At 36.8% G+C, this 20,590-nt stretch overlaps 1 protein-coding gene across 4 annotated transcripts in view; it reads left to right on the top strand.

The window, feature by feature from the left end:
• The window catches only part of LOC108698820 (teneurin-3), a 299,615-nt gene that overhangs the window by 233,418 nt on the left and 45,607 nt on the right, over positions 1-20,590 (top strand). For 3 of the 4 annotated variants that reach the window (XM_041589114.1, XM_041589113.1, XM_018230661.2), the window contains 4 exons: positions 814-1,081; positions 4,466-4,609; positions 12,610-12,859; positions 15,827-15,847. In XM_041589114.1, the coding sequence (XP_041445048.1) occupies positions 814-1,081; positions 4,466-4,609; positions 12,610-12,859; positions 15,827-15,847 (683 nt within the window). The remainder of the gene's footprint in view (positions 1-813; positions 1,082-4,465; positions 4,610-12,609; positions 12,860-15,826; positions 15,848-20,590) is intronic. The other variant, XM_041589120.1, reaches the window with a different exon arrangement.

Genomic DNA, 20,590 nt, shown 5'->3' with positions numbered 1-20,590 from the left:
TGTCATAGGGGGTCACCATATTGGAAAGTTTCTGTGACACTCACATGCTCAGTGGGCTCTGAACAACTGTTGAGAAGCTGAGCTTATTGCAATTATCAAGCAGAAAATAAGGTTGGCCTGTAATATAAACTGATGCTACAGGACTAATTATTAAATTCTGATGCAAATTGCACTGGTTTCGGTGCTGCCATCAGCCTTATATTGTGACATTTCTATTCTATGTTTACTGTATATTGTGAGTGGGTCCCTAAGCTCAGTAAGTAACAGCAGCACAGAGCATGTGCAGTGAATCAGTAGAAAAGAAGATGGGGAGCTACTGGGGAATATTTGGAGGCGCAGATCTTTACTGCTAAAGGGCTGTGGTTGCCTTTGGCTGGTACAGGAGCCCAAAACTTAATGTGCAACGTCTAGCCTACGTCTTTAGTTAAGCTTTAGTTCTCCTTTAAAACCAGTATAAAACAAATTTTAAAAAAATAATAGAGGTACTGTGACGATGATATAAATTACCAGCTTGTCATTATCAGCTCTCAGGGATATATCAATATTAGGGAACACTCTAGACACCTCTGTACTATTAATAGTATGGTAAGAAGATGTCATTACAGTGCTTGAGATGTCTCTTACAGCAGTGGATAGCCCCTGGGGAATGGAGCTCTTTGTTTTAGAGCACTGGGAGGCAGAGAAACTTGTTATAGTGTTTGAGAGTGGAGAGATTTTTAAATAAGTTCCAAAAAACATATAGTATGATTATATTTTAAAAAAGCTTCCCTCTATAGTTCCCACTTGCTCATTATTATTTTTTTGTACCTTTAGGTGCTTCATGAAGAAACGGCAATCCCAGGAACCGACTTGAAATTATCCTACTTAAGTTCCAGAGCGGCAGGATATAAGTCTGTTCTAAAAATTACAATGACCCACTCAGTTATTCCATTCAATCTAATGAAGGTTCATCTTATGGTTGCTGTAGTTGGAAGACTTTTTCAAAAATGGTTTCCAGCATCACCGAACCTTTCCTATACTTTCATCTGGGATAAGACCGATGCCTACAATCAGAAGGTCTATGGGCTGTCGGAGGCTGTTGGTATGCATTAATCTTTTACTTATATATTATATATATTGTCTTGTACTTGATTGCAATGTCAAAAAGAAACCGCCTCTCATAGAAAAGGTATTTTTAAAAAGTATTGATCCTAGATATAATACAGAGTATGTACTATTTTTCTCTTTATTCCCAGCTATTGATAGGTTCACTAACACATCTATTATATATCTAATAAGCATTAAGACACTAACAAAATATACAAATATTTTATACAAACAATAAGAGCTGTTATAAATGCTGCTATAAATGCAAACATGGTTCAACATATTAAGGCAACTATTAGGTTGGGCGTTGGCCTTTCACCAATGTTGTAAATCTCTGTTGGTTGACTAAAGCTCCCCATAGACGCGACGATTCTTCTTGCCGAACGACCGATTTTAGGGAAGCCCCACCGATCCTTCGAAATTATCGTGCGGTTAGTGGGATTCGAACGATCGTACATCTTACGATTTTTCGGCCGACATCTGTCGGGAAATTGATCGGCCAGGTCAGAAATCTTTGTCGGTCCCAGTGCAATCTATCTATGTTTGCAGGGCCAAGCAGGCAGCTCCCCTTTGTTTTCCTGGCAAATTGGTCTTTTTAGTTGATGGAAAATTAGTACGATCGTACAATCGTTCCTAGAAGATTGTGGTCTCACGATCAGGATCTGATCTTTTAAAAATCTCAACATCTATGGCCAGCTATAGGGTTTTGATCTTCAGCCCAGGTGTTAACGTTGGACATGATAGTGGCCTTCATCCCAGCTTTGTATATCCTCTATTTGAGTGTTGGCCTTCAAGTTAAGTTTGCCTACCACTTTTTTTCTCTGATAAGGTGTTGATCTCCAACTTAATGCTGTCCAGCCTCAGATATCAGATATCAAACATAGGATTGTTCGGCCATTGGCTTCATATTTTTTTTTTTTTTTTGTATAATGGATTTTTGCTTTGGTTGTGAAGCCAAATGAGAACAGTAATTGAACGACATCAAACGATGTTGTCAAAAATATACAGAAGTAGAGCCAGTACTTTGATAACAGATCTCAGTTCTGTCATTAGACAACAAACTGCTGCCCCAGGTGATTGTTGTTTAAAGCACTGAAAAACCAATGTCCTGAAGCAGTGTAGCTCATCCAGGAAGAAACAGCAGGGGTGTGAGGTAGAAGAGCTGCCTCAGCTCATCAAATGCTGTAACTGGGGAAATAGGAAAAAAAAGACACTGCTGGATAGCTGGAATTCATCGCATAAGGTGTTAAAATAATATTATCTGTGATTTCTGTTTTCACTGGAATTTTAATGTCTGTTTTATCATTTGGAATATGTTTAATAGCCAGAAGATTCAAGACTGTAACCCAGTTAATTATATACCAGCTCATAACAAAGGGAATTAAATCATGCTGCTTGCAGCTAGGGGCTGGCGTTTGGCTAAAACTTAATGTTGCTTAAAATATGTTTTTAACTTGAAGTTCAGGGCTAATTCTTATGTATTTATATGGCAGGGTTGAGAGAGAACTTCCCTGTCTGAACTTTTACATGCGGCCAGATAGTTATCTTTTAATTTCTGTGCGGTTAAAGAATGCTTTCATGCATCTGTATATTATTTCTTTCAGATGTTAATTCAGGCATGGTAGGTACGCCATTATACAGTCCATTAGGAATGTTCGCCATAATGTTGGGATTTGCACAAATAATGTAGCACCTCCTTAACACCACCTTAGAGAATATAATAAAATTTTTCTGTGAGCAGGGAAATGAAATTGACAGATTCCTGTATAATGGGAGGTACGCAGTTTATTAGTTATTGTGAAAGCATCAACTTTATCAATGGAGCTGTGCAGTTGAGTGTAATGACTGAATCTAAATTGTTATTATTAGGCCTGGCCTTCTAGTATGTTCTCTAGGAATAGACTATTCAAGAAACTGGCTCTACTTAAGTTTAAACTGTGTAGATTTTGAAGGGAGGTAAGTTTCTTAAAAGTTTTATGGCTAAATGACTGCTTAATTAAAGAAAACATAATTCTACGCAGCTTTCCAATATACATTTATTAAACATTTTCAATGCTTTTAAACTTATCTGTAAAAACAGTTGCTATGGAAAGCAGCATTTCCCGAAAACTGGCCACAGACGCAAAGATCCAATTGTACAAATCAATGTACGATGGGACTTCCCCATCTCCCGACCTGCCACTAACCAATCCGATCAGATAAAGTACAAAAGAACAGATCAGCCGATGTTCTGCCCCTGACAGCAATCGTGCGAAAGTTAAGTCCGACAAAAGCTAGTGACAGTCTCCCACTGAAAATCGTACGATCGGCAATACATGCAGAGATATTATCGGCAGCCGACAGAAATCTTTTAACCCGTCTGATTGACCAAACGACTGATCTCAGCCAGACGAAAAACGTCGGGATTCTCCACACACGGTCCGAAAATCGTACGAATGATCAGATCTTTGCGTCTATGGCCAGCTTAACTCCTGGGGGTATATTTATCAAAAAGTGAAGTTAGAGATCACCACAGTCCGCTAGAGTGAGATACCGTCTCCCTCCATTCATTTCTATGGGATTTTTAAAGGCGTATTTATCAAAGGGTGAGCTTTCACTTTCACCTTTTGATAAATACGCCTTTAAAAATCCCATAGAATTACGGGGAGGGAAATCCCGTGACTTTTAGTCAAGTAAAAAATGTTTTCCCCTTCCCACCCCTAATTTGCATAATTGGTAAATCTTTCGCGAAGGATTCGGGGGTTCGACTGAATTCAAAATAGTGGATTTGCTGCGTCCCTAGTATTTTTATGCCATGCGAACACCAGATTTTCCGCCGTTAATTGACATTGCTTCCGGTGGTAGTCACTCTCACGCATAAAAATGTTGCGCCGCTTTTTTACACACCTGGAGATGTGTGGTGTATTATCCCGCTGTTTTTTAAACAGCATAATAAGTATGCCCCTAGTTTTCTAGGAAAGACAGGACTGTTAATCAGATGCCTTGTCTTACGTTGTCTCAGCCACCAGGGCAGAGAATAGAAAGGGACAGACAAACACTGCTTTCGATAGCAATACATATAGAAAAGCCTTAAAACCATAGAAAATGTGTAATGAATGTATGCTTAGAATTATCTTTTCTTTTATTAGGCAACTTTTTATTTTGGGGTTGACTTGCCCTTTAACTAAAAAGTATGTGTTTGTTTATGCACCACATGATACTATTAAATTGTCTTTATGGTCTTATTCTATTGGTCTGCTAATTATAAGCAGTGATTTACACAGAGCTCTATAAACCCGTCTTGAAAAGATTACAAATTGAGCATGGATCGCTAAGAAAAGAGTGACTGTAAATCATATTTATCCTATTTGTGTGTAAAATGTTTTATTTTGTTTTTCAGTGTCTGTCGGATATGAATATGAATCCTGTCTTGACCTAACGCTATGGGAAAAGAGAACCGCAGTTCTGCAAGGCTATGAGCTAGATGCCTCCAACATGGGCGGATGGACTCTTGATAAACATCATGTTTTGGATGTCCAGAACGGTAAATATTTGAGTCATTTTCTGCCTTTACGTGTTGATTCAGTCTGCATCACCATATAGTACTTGACATCAATGGGTTATCTGTCAGAACCTCTTGAGCTCCGTGTCAAGGCTAAATGGTTGAAGCACACTAGCTAATGAAGCTGTGGTATTTCTCCTCTTAAGTTATTTCCCAGTTTCTAACACATGACCTTGATCATAAATTACTCTGGAACACAGAAAGTTTGCAGCCTGAGTGGCAAACAATGGCTTCCATTAATTTCCTGTTAACAGCGTCCTTCCATAGTACAAAAGGCAATCCAGTCATTCTTTGTCACATCCAATTTATTGGTTGAGCGTAGAAATTGTTTTTTAAAAGCCAACAGTTAACCCCCAATTATGCTGCCCTAGCCCTCCTATTATTTTCTACTTCAACATAAGTATCAAATTGTACAACTATAGGATCCACTTTCCAGAAAGTCTACTAACAATCATTTAAACATTAAGGGTTATTTACTAAAACTCAGATTGTTCTAATTTTATTATTAAAACAAAGTCAACCTTACTTTCATCCACAAATTTAACTCATGTATCAAATAATCAGCTCGAGAAAGTTGGTGTTGGAAAAGACATAAATAAAATCGTCCAAAAGTTCAGATTGTTCGGCTTTATAAAATTTGACGCCCAAATCGTATGATATTTTCGAGTTGTTGCCCCTAAAACCCCAGATTATCCGCCACAGATTTCGAAGTCAAGAAACATTTTCAGGACATCTGCCATTGATTTCTACATGACAGGTTTGAGATGGATTTTTTTCAGATTTGGATTTTTAGCAGATCTGGGGTATAATAAATCTCTAAACATTTAAGTTTTTTTCCCCCTCCAAAAATTTGCATTTTCCCCCTTAAAAACTCGACCAGCAAAAAAAATCGAGGCTTCATAAATAGGCCCCTAAATAAACCCCATAAGATTGTTTTGCCACCAATATGGATTCATGCAGCTTAGTTACCATTGATTACATGACACTGTTTTATTACTACAGGACTTCATTTTTAAACATTTGAATTATTTATTTGTTTATAACATGGACCCTATGAGAGATGGCCTAAGGTATTCTGTGTCTGTACAAATATTTTCTATATGCAGCTATGAAATCTATTATAGTAGAAATAAGTTAACCAGAAAACGTATTAAAGTATGTCTGTGCCTTGTCCCATACTGTCATATATCAGCAAACTAATTTTTTGAAATACAGTATTTTGTAATAATAAGACAAAAACATTGTACTTTGTGTTAACTGAAATACCATAAGTCCATGTAGTCGGCATTACAATTCTGTGCTGTCTTCCACTTCTCCTTTGATAGGGTGTTTTGAGTATTTGCAAATCAAAAGTAAAGTACAGGTATGGGACCTATTATCTATAATGCTCAGGACCTGGATTTTCTGGATAACCAATCTTTCCGTAATTTGGATCTTTGTACCTTAAGTTTGCTAAATAAAAATCATGTAAACATTAAGGGGCAGATTTATCAAGGGTCGAATTTCTAATAAAAAAAAAACAACTGAAATTTATTAATAAAATATCAATATCAATTATCAATTTTTTTTCAAACAAAAAATAGCTTGGAATTCGAATTTTTTTCATTAAAATTTGACTTCGACCCTTGATAAAAATAAATAAACCCAATGTGATTGTTTTGCTTCCAATTAGGATTCATCATATCCTGGTTTGGATCAAGTACAAGGTACTGTTTTATTATTATCAAAAAAAAGGAAATCATTCTTAAAAATGTAAATGGAGTCTAAAGGTGATAAAAGCTGCCAACAGACCGAGTCGGTAGCTTATTGGCCCATGTATGGGGCCCCCGACGGGCTTCCCCGATCGAGATCTGGCTGAAAGTCGGCCAGATCTCGATCGGATGGGACAAGAAATCCAGTCGGATCGCGGCCGCATCTGTTCGTTGATGCAGTCCCGCGATCTGACCGCCTGTTCCCATTCATTAGGATCCGATCGTTGGGCCCTAGGGCCCACGATCGGATCAGCCTGATATTGCTCACCTCAGGGTGGGCATATCGGAGAGAGATCCGCTCGTTTGGCGACATCTCTCCGTGTGTGGCCACCTTAAGGGAAGACAGCCTTTCCATAATTCAAAGCTTTTTGAATAACGGGTTTCCGGATAACAGATGCCATACCTGTAATAGGAATAGTTTAGATTGGGGTTGTAGAAGGAACAATTACCCTGCAGATTTCGGAAGAAAAAAGGATATGAAAGTATGATTGATAACATGATTCTGTCTTTAGCCCCAAGGTGAACAAGTCTACAGATTTAAATGTTATTGAACAGCCCTGTTAGGCAAGTGGTGACTTCCAAAGTGATGTTTGTCTAATTGAATAAACAAGGTGGTTAGTTGTAATGATAAGGTGGATGAGCTGGAGAGCTGCTTTCCAGGGGAGGGTTGTAGACAGTGACAGGTGTTTGCGCGGGCTCGCTGATACACAGTCATAAATATTCTAATGCTCATCTTTCCATTCCAAGATAATAGAGGAGAAGGCTGAAGGACCTATTTCTCAAACTAATGACAGGATAAATCATATGCAATAGTGCAGATAGAGCTGACTGGAGGATCCTTCTGATGAAAATTATAGAACTCTTCATTCTCCAGGGGAAAAAAAAGTGTTCCTTGTGATTGTTGCAAATGATGAAATCAAATGAGAAACACCGGGAAATTTTGGCAGTGTTGATCAATTCCTAATCAGCCCGGCATTGTAACAGAATATTGCATATGAGACATTACTCGCCATTTACATATACCCTTGTTTTATTTTTCTTCCTCCTTGATTCTTCATTGTTCATTTAGCCTCTTGCATACATTTGCCGTCTCAATTGGTAGTCATAGGCACTTGCAACAAAGAATCTTATTTATGCCAATTTTTTTTTCTCCCTTTCCCGGAGCTTTGAAGAACATCACTCTCAAGTTGCCTTTGTATAGTTTTTGCAAGGCTGATTGTTTTAGCAGCATCACAGGGAAAAAAAAAGTGTAACCATTAGCCCACAGTAGTGCCTTTGAAATTCAGTATCCTAATCAATAAAACATGTTTAGGTACAAAGTACTAACTGACATGTGGTTTACATGGATTATGGCAAATAGTGATTTATTGTGACATGTTCTTATAGAAAATAATATCTGACCATTTATAGCCAGAGCCTAGATGTATTCATTGATCTATCCATAGCTAAGGGCGCTGGTAATGGATAACCTTGTCTGGGTCTTAACATTTATTTCAGTGAGTGAAATTTACCATTGGGCATATTCTTCACTTAGTCATTTCCATAAGGGTTATTACCAGCGTGCTGAATCAGCAATGGATATGCAATATCACCAGTTTTATGTTTTTATATAGTTTCTTTTCTATCTTTTTTTTCTGATTTTTGTTTTACAATTTTCATATATAGTGATGATCAAATTTGGGGCGTTTTGCTGCAAAATTCGCCCATCACTAGTCATATATGGAAATCCGGAGAATATCAGCAAATCTGGGGATGGAGATTTTCATGAAAGCACAACAGAATATAGTAGATATTCATTTATATTTTATATATATTTTCACTGCTGAAAAGGGTTGTTCACCTTTACATTAACTTTTAGTATGATGCAGAGAGTGATATTCTGAGACAATTTGCAATTGGTTTTAATTTTATATTATTTGTGTTTTTTTTAGTTATTTAGCTTTTTTTATTTAACAGTTTGCAATTTCTTCTGGTTTCTAGGGATCAAATTACCCTAGCAAACATACATCGATGAATAATAGTCTGAAATATGAATAGGAGAGGCCCTGAATAGAAAGATGAGTAATAAAAAGTAGCAATAACAATACATTTGTAGCCTTACAGAGCATTTGTTTTTTTAGATGGGGTCGGTGACCCCCATTTGAAAGCTGGAAAGAGTCAGAAGAAGACTGCAAAAAAAACAAACAAATCAATTAAATAAATAATAAAGAGCAACTGAAAAGTGGCCATTGTAGAACATACTAAAAGTTATAAGAATAATCCTCGTCGGTAGTGATGAGCAATATTTTCCACCAAGTCGCGAAAATGATGCCCATAGACTCTAATGGGAGAAAACATTTGTCAATAGGGATGCACCGAATCCTTGTGCCTGGCCGAACCGAATCCTAATTTGCATATGTAAATTAGGGTCAGAAAGGGAACTCATGTGACTTTTCACCCCAGAAACAAGGAAGTGAAAAAATGTTTCCCCACTTTTTTCCTTTCTTGTCTCTAATTTGCATATGCAAATTAGGATTTGGTTCGATATTCGGCCGAATCTGTCACAAAGGATTCAGGGATTCGGCCGAATCCCAAATAGTGGATTTGGTGCGTCCTTATTTGTCAAGCGTCAAAACCATTTTTTTCACCCGTAGACTTCAATATATTACTGCAAATTTTTGGTGAAGCGAAACAGGTCCCATCACTACTAGTGAACTTTGTAGCAACTACGTTTGCTAGGGGGCACCGTGGGAGTCTCATTTAGATGTATGCTCTAATTTATGATTATCGTTTATATACAGGACTAACATTTTCCAAGTTGCAATAAAATGTAGTAGAAAAAATACAAGCAGCACATCATGGCAATATCCGAGGCTGTTCCTTGGGAGAGCGTAAAGTGGAAAAATACCTATTATATAAAATGCAGTACTGTAGTGGTTTTGTAATAAACCTCTTTTACAAATAGCTAGGGTTACCACCTTTCTGGAAAAAATACTATTCCTTATTTTTTTTTTTTCTCATTACTTTATACATTTAACTGTATAGTTCAGTGTTCTTCAACCTAACATTTTTCTGGCTGCAAACAATACAGCCATGCTGTGAGTCACTGACAGCTCTGATTGTGAGCCAACAAATTGCAATGAATCACAGACCGAAAGCATATTTAAGCTGTTTTTAATAAGAATTTTTTTTAAAACACTTGAGAAGGGGCTGGTACAGTTGTATTGCTTGTTTATACCACTGGAAGCTTCACTTCAATATCCAATTATATGTATATGTGTACTATTACAGGTATGAGACCTGTTATCCAGAATGCTTGGGACCTGGGGTTTTCCGGATAACAGATCTTACCGTAATTTGGATCTTTATACTTTAAATCTGCTATAAATCATGTAAACATTAAATAAACCCAATATGCTGGTTTTGCTTCCAATTAGGATTAATTATATATTAGTTTGGATCAAATACAAGGTAATGTTTTATTATGACGGAGAAAAAAATAATTTTTTTTTTAAATATTTGGATTATTTGTATAAAATTGAGTTTATGGGAGATGGTCTTTCTTTAATTTAGAGCTTTCCGGATAACAGATCCCATGCCTGTTCTAGCATACATATGTATGTAAAAAGAAAAGTAGAAATATAGGAATATATATATAACAATTTCCTCTACTGTAGTATTGCAGAAGGTTATCATTGCTAACCTTGTTTTAAGATGTATTATGATTTTTTTTATACTTGTTGTAATTACGACATGTATTGATTCTAAAAGGGTAATGCAATAGGAAATATATAGATGGTATATTACATTGCTCTCCATTGTGGTGTTCTTGAAATCAATATCCTGACACAGATCACCTTCACATCCTAATGAGAAGATAAATAAATCGAAAGGCTCTTACCTTCTGTAAGAAAAACCTTAGGAAAGAAAGTGCCCTAATTAGGCCTTAAGATTAAACAGTGTGGATGGTTTTTCTATGAGAAATATCCTCTTCTTATATGTGTGAATGTGCCAGTGCAGCATTTCTCACTTACATGGAATATAGGAATGTTTTTGGGTAGAAAAAAGAGAATATATGTATAATGGCTGATTACATGCACCTTGATGATAGAGAGGTCTTAGAAATAATAAACAAAAAGATGATTTCAGTCAAAGAAGCTTGTGTTTGTGATTTTGACAATGCACAAGATCATTTGTTTGAAGAGAATGATATAAAAACTAGTATTAGTTTTACAAGGGGCCGAGGGCTCTTAAAAGCTAGCTGTGCAAATGTGCATGATTCAGAGCATTAAATGTAATTAACACAGAAAATGAAAAACAGGTATGGGTCCTGTTATCCAGAATGCTTGGGACCTAGGGTTTTCCAGATAAAGGATCTTTTCGTAATGTGGATCTTAATACCTTGTAGAAAATAATTTAAACATTAAATAAACCAAACAGGCTTGCTTTCAATAGGGATTAATTATATCTTAGTTTGGATCAAGTATAAGGTACAGGTATGGGACCTGTTATCCAGAGTGCTCGAGTCCTGGGGTTTTCCGTATAACTGATGTTTCCATAATTCATACCTTAAGTCTACTAGAAAATCACGGAAACATTAAATAAACCCAATAGGCTGGTTTTGCTTCCAATAAGGATTAATTATATCTTAGCTGGGATCAAGTACAAGCTACAGTTTTATTATTACTGAGAAAAAGGAAATCATTTTTAAAAATTTTGATTATTGCATTATGATGGAGTCTTTCCGTAATTCGGAGCCTGGATAATGGGTTTCCGGATAACGGATCCCATACATGTACTGTTTTGTTATTACAGAGAAGAAATAAATATTTTTTTAAAATTTGGATTATTTAGATAGAATGGAGCCTGTGGGAGATGGCCATTCCATAATTCAGAGAGAGAGAGAAAGAGAGAGAGAGAGAGAGAATATACAGTATATAGATATATGTGTTTCAAATTGCAGTTTTGAAGAAATATAAGGCCATTTTTCTAATGTGGTGTATTATATTATATTATAACAGTTTCTAGGACTCAATGAAAAATATTTGCAAATAATTGATGGAAATATAGAATACATCATGGGATTTCATTCCTAGTTTCAAGCTAGCTCCTTTCTCGTGTTCCCATTGCTTTGGGAACATGAGAGACAGTACAATAGCATTAGAGGCTAGACGGAAGCGTTGAAAATGTGACAAGCTACCACATAATGTGCCTGCGAGTCCCTGTTTCTACACCAGATTAGTTTGATGCATTCTCCTTGAGCATCAATAAATCCCTGAACATTAACAAAGAAAGAATGGGTGTGGGAACTCTTAGAACACACTTGTATTTCTTAAAAACCGCATCTTTTCACTCATAAAGTGTTCTTTTATACAGATGCCTTTTTAAAGCAGGAAACAGTATCATTATTTTTCTCTTCCGGCATTGATATTCTGTGGAAAGTACCTAGGTGAAAGAACATATTACGGGTGTAAGTGTGCGATATCTAAGCAATACATAATTAAAATGTGCTTTTAAAATATCTTATGGGCTAGTTTCTTTGCTTTGATTCCTTACCTTTTGGAAAAGCACTGAAAGAAATGGGCAAAATCAGAGACTTCAAAGTATGTACTGGCTGCAAATAGATGTGAACAGCTAAATTGCATTTCCCTTTTAAATAAGCAATATATGAAAGTGGGAATGGCTGCCATTTATAGAATGTTGCCCATTTTGCATGTTCTTGCATTTTGCCTTTTCATTAAATCTTATGGGCACTTTAAGGCATACTTAGACTAAAATGTACACTGCTTATATGGATATATATGTGTGTGTGTGTATTTTAATGCTCTCAAAAAAGGCAAGAAAGAAAGCTAGATCAAAAAATTCCCGTTATACTGTTATAACTCTTGCTCAAGATGGCCTCCTGTTGGGCGACTAATGTAAAACATAGGAGCAAATGCTCTGGTAATATAGACGAAATCTCAAATAAGTATTGCATATTGGCTTGTACTTCATTGTAAAGTCCGTCTCAAAATCAACATGGATGCAGTCAGGATAATGTTGAACTTGAGGGACTTGTGTAACATGGCAGGTAAGGGTGACACAAGCTCAAAGTATTTAAGCAATTTCTGGTAATCGTACAGTACATTCAGAGGAAGCCAAGAAAATATTTGAAAATCTTCCTTTCTAACTGAATATTATTCCTTGATCAACATGGTTACATTTGAAATCATAGTAACTAGAGCATATTTTATTTTATTTTAAATATTTCAGGTATACTTTACAAAGGGAATGGAGAAAACCAGTTTATATCTCAACAACCACCTGTTATCAGCTGTATCATGGGAAATGGCAGACGGCGGAGCATCTCCTGTCCAAGCTGCAATGGTCAAGCCGACGGTAACAAACTCCTGGCTCCCGTTGCCTTAGCTTGCGGAATAGATGGCAGTTTGTATGTTGGCGATTTTAACTTCATCCGCCGGATATTTCCATCAGGAAATGTGACCAGTGTTCTTGAATTAAGGTAGGCTGCATAATGGCAAATCAAATCTATCTGCTTGTTGGGCATTTTAATACCCATGCTATATTGCCTTTATCAGATGTTTTCTAATGTGTAATGATGTAATTAGATACTCCCCTACATTCATGTGTGATTTCATAATTCAGCAAAGAATTTTGACAGTATAAAATGAATGTTTGATTAAGCTTTTATAGAAATTAATGATCACATAAACAATCCTTTTATATGTTTTTTAAGGGTTTAAAATACAGACCCTTTAACTGGCCTTATATTCTTATTAAAAAACAAATACAACCAATATTTTCTAACTTTAAGTGAATTTTTTGTAAAATGAGCAGTAGGTGTTCTTTTATTAGTGCTGTGTATGTGCTAGATGTTGAAAATCATTTTTACATAATAAGCATCATGTCTTTACGGTTGAACACCTTTTTACTCTAGGGAGAGATAAATTGCAGAAATGTGTAAATTGCATGAAAGGGCTGAAAAAAAGTGCTAACACACCAGGAAAAAAACGTACCTTAAAGGGATCCCAACTGTCATATCCAATGAACTTAAACTGGCCTTACATTGAGAAATTAAGTTGAGGGAAAAAAAAAGCCACGTGGGAGACATGTTTCAAGAGATTGTCACATGATCCCATGGGATCGCAGCTGGTCTGTACTGAAAGAATATCTTGTTAGGATTTGCGTTGTTAAACATTATACCCAGGAACTAATTAGTTGCAAATCCCTTACATTTCCTGCATTCACATGTCTGGCCTCTGTGCTAAATGAGCAATTTTCAGGGTAACCTGCCCGTGCATGACCACCTTAAGCGATTGCTACAATTCTGTTGACCAATCTCCTGACACCATGTTGGACTGAATCTCAAGGAACTTTGTTGCAACGCTGCGATTAGTATTTTCTAATACACAGTAAAAGTGGAATGTGAGGCTTTTCTGCAGAATCCTGTTCTCCATCTGAAGTTGTCTGTGGTTATTATTCCAAGCACTACCCCCTGGAGAAAAACAGCATTTCCATTTTGGCTAGAGCTTCAAGCCCTGATTTTTCCAATAACTGTCACATGACCTGATAAGTCGATTAGTATAAATAAAGGATGATAACAATCAAAGTTCCGAAGCTGCTGTTCGGCAGCACCATGTGTTCATACCTTTAACCCCCCAATCAACTTCTTGGTCAGCAACTGTTTGAAGAAGCCATGACATTATTGTATACAGAACAATACTATCCATATTACCCCAAAAAAACATTCATTGTCTCTGAACTCCATCATCTTTCTATAACAGTCAATCGATACAAATCTCACAAAATAACAATATCCATTTGTACTCCGAAAATGTGCCACATATCAAAAGAAAATTGCCATCACAAATTACCTGGCTGCATTTTGTTGCTTGCTAGAAATTGTAGAGAATCATTATGTATAGCACAGAGGCAGAATAAGCATCAAAGGGAATTCAATATGAAAATAAGCATTGTACAGAGAGAGTACAAATGTTATGTACATTTTATATAATGAATGCTTTCCAGTGCAGTGTAACAGATAAAAGATATAATAATACTTTTGGTTTTTTTTGATGGTGACCAAGATGGAGTTAAATAAGGGGGCCGTGTCACTGTAGGAGTGATAGAACCTGTTGTTTTGCAATGCAACTCCTAGCATTGCCACAATAGCTCCATATTATGAGATCAAGATCAAAAAAGTGCATTTTGCTTTTTGAGGGGACATGGCCATGTCAAGGCAATAGCAAAGCTGTCTATAAACACAGCACTCAAACTCTCTTATCTGCATACTCCCTCGATAGACCCTTTCGGGTTATATTTTGTCATTTTTAACATGTTGACAATTCACAAGTCTCACCATTTTCCTGTGGGGGTAGATCACACACGTAATTGTGACTGTGACTCATTTCCATTTGGAAGAATCTCTGAGGAAGAAAATACAATTTTAACGGCTAAAATCATTACAGTATCTTATCCAGAGAGCAGAATTGGCTTCTTTAGACTTATTCTATTTAGCGATGCACTGAATCCAGGATTCCGTTCGGGATTCTGTCTTTTTATGCAGGATTCTGATTCAGCCGAAACCCTTGTGCCCGGCCAAACCAAATCCGAATTTGCATATGCAAATTAGGGGCGGGAGGGAAATTGCGTGACTTTTTGTCACAAAACAAGGAAGTCCCTTCCCACCCCTAATTTGCATATGCAAATTAGGGGTGGGAAGTATTCAGCCAAATCTTTTGTGAAGGATACGGAGGTTCGGCCGAATCCAAAAGAGTGGATACTTCCCTAATTCTATTAAAATGGCCCAGTTTATCAGCTCTAATAGTTACTCCATCCTCACCTCTAAATCCAGCTTGTCGGTGTGGGATGGGAAATTTGGGTTCCCAACTGAGGGTGTGATTCCTTTTAAAAAGGAACATCAATTTTCTTTTTTGTGTTTATTAGACCCCTATGCAACATCAGATCACATGTTAAAACTGGGCTGAAAATGTTCCCACCAGTCTCTATTGGACCCCAGGCAGGGTCTCTCACACACTTACTAACCTTTTCTACTGTCCATTCTTTTATTATTATTATTATTATTATTATTATTAGATGTCTGAATTTTTGAGTGGTTCTCTGATGAGGCCAAGGGATTCCAGTAAAACATTGGACTTTAGAATTTCCTATTGAAAAAATGGATGGGTTGTTTCACTATTTCCCTGTGTTCTAGATTTATTGAGTAAATACTTTTTTGGATTTTTTTAAATGTAGTTTCAAGAGTCCCGCTGCAATGACTTCTTTACAATGCTTGTATTTTTCAAAGATTGTGTGGTGAATCTTATCTAATCTTGCCACATACCTGTTTGCAGAATAAATTGCCTGCTTGTGAGGATGTTTTCCATTTCCAGAGCTTTCTTTCACACTTTGACTTTAACAATATTTAACTTTTCTTTCTCTTCACTTTTCTCTCCCTGCTTCACTCAAGAAATAAAGATTTTAGGCATAGGTAAGCATGAATACCTTGAAGCGCTGCTCTTCCATCATTTTTCTCATTGTCTGCAATCTGTCTGTAACAATAATATAATAGTCCGTTGTACACGAGCCCTAATATTGTGGTGATTGCATTTATATTATAAAATGATAATAGTTTCATCCAGATTATATTCATTGTCACGGCCCTATCAAGAACACATTTTGTTCAGCAACAGTGTTTATTAACCTGGGTTATAGTGATGTAGTTGGATCAATAGAGGGTCAGCCTCTGTATGAAATGTAAAGATTTGTCGGGGCGCAAAATTGCTGAGGATTTAATAAGCATAATACTGTGTCCTTGCTTATGCTTAGCCCTGTATGGAAGACTCTAAACCCAGACCTTCTTGTATTTTTTATTGTAAAGTGGGTTTTATTCACATTAATGTTTCATATAAACATGTCCTCGGAACTTGTTTTATTTTTTTTTATTTAAGGATTAGGTTCAATGGGGCAATTTATCAGTGTTACTGAGACTATAGAATTCTATGGAAAGGCAATATTGGATCACTGATCATCTCAGCTGGTTGCTATTAGTTGCTGAGATTTTATGCCCCTGTTATGATGAAGTCCCCCCATGTGATTCATTTGATCTCTCATACAATCATTTGTGTAATTCTACAGTTATTAACTTGATAGAATAATGTGCCTTTGAGCACACTGTAAAGTAGATCTTGTCACTTTTTCTCAATAAGGCTTTCCATAATTATTATAGTCGGTACACAGGTCTCACCTACTCAGATTCTTACTGTAAAAACTACCTATCAGTTAATAGTGCTACTCCAGCAGAATTCTGCACTGAATCCGTTTCTCAAAAGAGCATATAAGATATATAAGCATATAAGAGCATATAAGAGCTTTTTTTATATTAAATTTTGAAATCTGACATGGGGCTAGACATATTGTCAGTTTCCCAGCTGTCCCCAGTCATGTGACTTGTGCTCTGATAAACGCTGTACTGCAAGTTGGAGTGATATCAACCCTGCTCCCCCCCCCCAGCAGCCTAACAACAGAACAATGGGAAGGTAACCAGATAGCAGCTCACTGACACAAGATAACAGCTCCCTGATAGATTGAAGAACAGCACTTAATAGTAAAATCCATGTCCCACTGCGACACATTCAGTTACATTGAGTAGGAGAAACAACAGCCTGCCAGAAAGAAGTTCCATCCTAAAGTACTGGTTCTTTCTGAAAGCACATGACCAGGCAAAATGACCTGAGATGGCTGCCTACACACCAATATTATAAATTAAAAAAAAATACACTTGCTGGTTGAGGAATGAAATTGTATATCGTAGAGTGAATTATATGCAGTGTAAACAGTGTAATTTAGAAATAAAAACGACACCATAAAAATCGTGATAGAATCCCTTTAAGAAAATAAGAAGCAGCAACTCTTATTTGAGTCTTCAAAAGTAAAATTTCCAATGTTTATTGTGGTGCCTACAAGTTAGCATCTTCCTGGGTAGGCAGTAACGGCTCCTTTATGGGTTAAACAGGTGGTCCACCTTTACAGTATATTATAGGAAGGCTCATCCTAAGCAACTTGTCAATTGGTCTTCCTTTTTTAATTTTTATAGTTTAATTATTTGCCTTCTTCTGACTCCTTTCAGCTTTCAAATGGGGGTCACTGACCTTATCTAAAAAAACAAATGCTCTGCAAGGCTACACATTTATTGTTATTGCTACATAATTACTCATCTTCCTATTCAGAGCCTTTTCTATTCATATTCCAGTCTCAAAGCATGTCTGGTAAGGGTGGACCCTAGCAGCCAGATTGCTGTTATTGGAAACTGAATAAAAGCCAAATAACTCAAAAACCACAGATAATAAAAAGGAAAACCAATTGCAAATATTCTCAGCATCACTCTCTACATTATGCTAAAAGCTTATTTAAATTTGAACAACCCATTTAAGCTCTATCATCCTCCAAGGATGATAGAGCTGTTTTATAATAAGTTAATTAAAAGTTATGTTTTGTAATGATTGGTGGAATGTTACTTGGATCCCTACCCTGAAGGGCAAATGTGTATGTGTTCAGAAATAAGAAGTAACTGATTTTTAAATGAGCTCTAAGGGTTGTATCTGAATCCCTAAATAAATAAATAAATACATAAACTAACCTCTTTTGTGTACACATAAACAGTTGCTTTCTAAGTGATTGGAAAACTCGATCTTTGTGCATTAGCTCTAAAGGGAGACAGATCAGATGAGAAATGCCTGCAACTTCTGCTGCTTTGATACAAAAATATTCAGCCTGCTTTATGTATTTTTTATTCATTTGTAAGACTTAGTAGATTGCTGATAGGAACCTCTCAATTTTGTTCCCTAATTTCTTATACACAGGCTGCCAAGAAGTGTTTCAGCAATGAAAACCAAGAAGGGGTTTCATTTTACCTCTTGCATGATGATTATGTGCCAGAGTTCAGTTTGCCATGAAGTTGGAATTTAAAACTGTAAAAATGTTTAAAAAAAAATAAATCAAAGACCATTAATAGTTTGGCACGTGGCACTTTGTTCTGTTGAAAAGGAGATTGTAGTTGACCAGGGAAAAGTCTGTGTAAATAAAGTGTAGAGTCAATATTCAGACTAAAATCTATTAGCATTATAAACAAAATGGTGTTATGGAAACCTGGGAGTGGTGTTCAGGTCCATGAGTGAGTGTTTCAGCTGACACTCCAAACTACAGACTGCATTTCTGGCCCAGACCCCCTGACAATAGTTTACCCTACATTTCTACCTAGTAAGAAACTCAGCTATGCCTCTAAGGGCAGAGATCGACGGGAAGATTCTGGGAGATTAGTTGCCCGGCGATAAATCGCCTTTTCTTCAGACGACTCATCTCCCCGCATTGCCTCCACGCCGGCTAGAATCTAAATCACCAGCGGGATGGCACTCGGATCACTTCATTTTCCGAAGTCGCCCGAAGTTTCATCTTGAGACGACTTCGTGAAATGAAGCGCTCCGAGTGCCATCCCATAGCCAGCTGGGAGGTAGTTCTGGGAGATTAGTCGCCCGAAGAAAAGGTGATTTGTCACTGGGCGACTAAATCTCCCTGAATCTTCTCATCTGTCTCTGCCCTTAGACAGTCAGGATCTTCAGATAAGTCTAATAAATCGAAATCTAGAGAGCGAGAATTTGAATGAACTTTACACACGGAAAGGAATTTCACATTCATTAGGGGAAAAGCTTAGGGGCACATTTATCAAGGGTGAAATTTCGAGGGTTAATAAACCCTCAAATTTGACCCTCGAAGTTACATCCTTCAAATTCGAATATCGAGTTCAAAGGAATTAGCGCAAATGCTTCGATCGAACGATAAAATCCTTCGAATCAAACGATTTTAATCGAACGATCGAAGGATTTTTATTAGATCAAAAATTGTTAGAAAAGTGCTGGGAAAGGTCCCCGTAGGCTAACATTGAACCTCGGTAGGTTTAAAGTGGTGAAGTATGTAGTCAAAGTATTTTTTAAAGAGACAGTACATCGACTATCGAATGGTCGAAGATTTTTACTTCGAATCATTCGATTCGATCGAATGTGACCCATTCTATGGTCGAAGTACCTAAAAAAATACTTTGAAATTCGACTTTTTTTTCATTCGAATCCTTCACTCGAGCTTAGTAAATCTGCCCCTTAATGTATAACAATGTTGTACACTTACGAAAAGTGGAAGTAGGGTTCTAAATGACTGACAGCTATTGTAATAAAAGAAAAGGTTTCCTTAATAACCACATGTAGCTGAATATCTCATCCTTTTGTGAGAAGATTTTGCTTTTCCACCAGTCCTGCCCTTTAAAATAATACATTCAATTATTTAAATGCAATTGCAATTGTTCTATGTTCATCATTCACTTTGTCCACCCTAGTCAGGCCATTCCTGCTCTTATGGTGATAATCAGAAATCTTGCTATTGTACTTTTGGACTTTTCCCACCAACAGAACTCTTAACCCCCTCACAAGGTTGTGCAGAAGTCAAGCTACTGCCTGGCCCCGTAATGGCTGATGAACCCTCAGGAGGATAATAGTTTATTACTCCTGCATTAGGTGAAAGAAAATGCTAGTAAATGCAGAGAAATCAAAATGATCTAAATTGTTCTTTTCAGGATATGATCTGTCTGTAAATGCAAAGGTAAAAGTCTGAAATGCAATACCTGCATAAGTCATATTCATAGGATCCTATTCCAAATGACAACTGAAATATTACATTAGCTATATTATTCATATATTTCCTCTGCTCTGAGCCGTATTTGATTATTTTCTCTTATCAGACATAATGAACAGAGCGTGGATTTGGGTTGCTCTGACAGTGATTAATGATCAGTGTGGGAATTAAATAAACGTGTAAGTCTCCACTAGAACAACAGGCTGCCTGGTTGCCCCAGTAAAACTTATGTTATGACTGTCATCTCAGCAAAGCATAATTTCATCTCATTTGAATTTTTTTTAAATTCATGTAGAATCATTGAACTTCCGAGTCACTTATTGCTGAAGTCAGAACTTTTCCATTAAAAAACTTCAAACTGATTTTAAATATTGGGCCTTAGCAGCAATGGTAATAATCAGAAGCAGTTCCTATCACCCTCAGACAGTTACAATGGCAAAGTCTGAATTATCAGCTGACGTATCTATTTGTTATTTAATTGTTATGTGACCCTGACATAGAGTCCTGCAGTGGGTCTGGTACCTGCGGGTTACCTGCAAAAAAAGTGGGCACC

Source organism: Xenopus laevis, chromosome 1L (genome assembly GCF_017654675.1).
Source record: "Xenopus laevis strain J_2021 chromosome 1L, Xenopus_laevis_v10.1, whole genome shotgun sequence".
In the NCBI taxonomy this organism is placed as follows: Eukaryota; Metazoa; Chordata; class Amphibia; order Anura; family Pipidae; genus Xenopus; species Xenopus laevis.
This window is presented reverse-complemented; position numbering and strand designations above follow the sequence as displayed.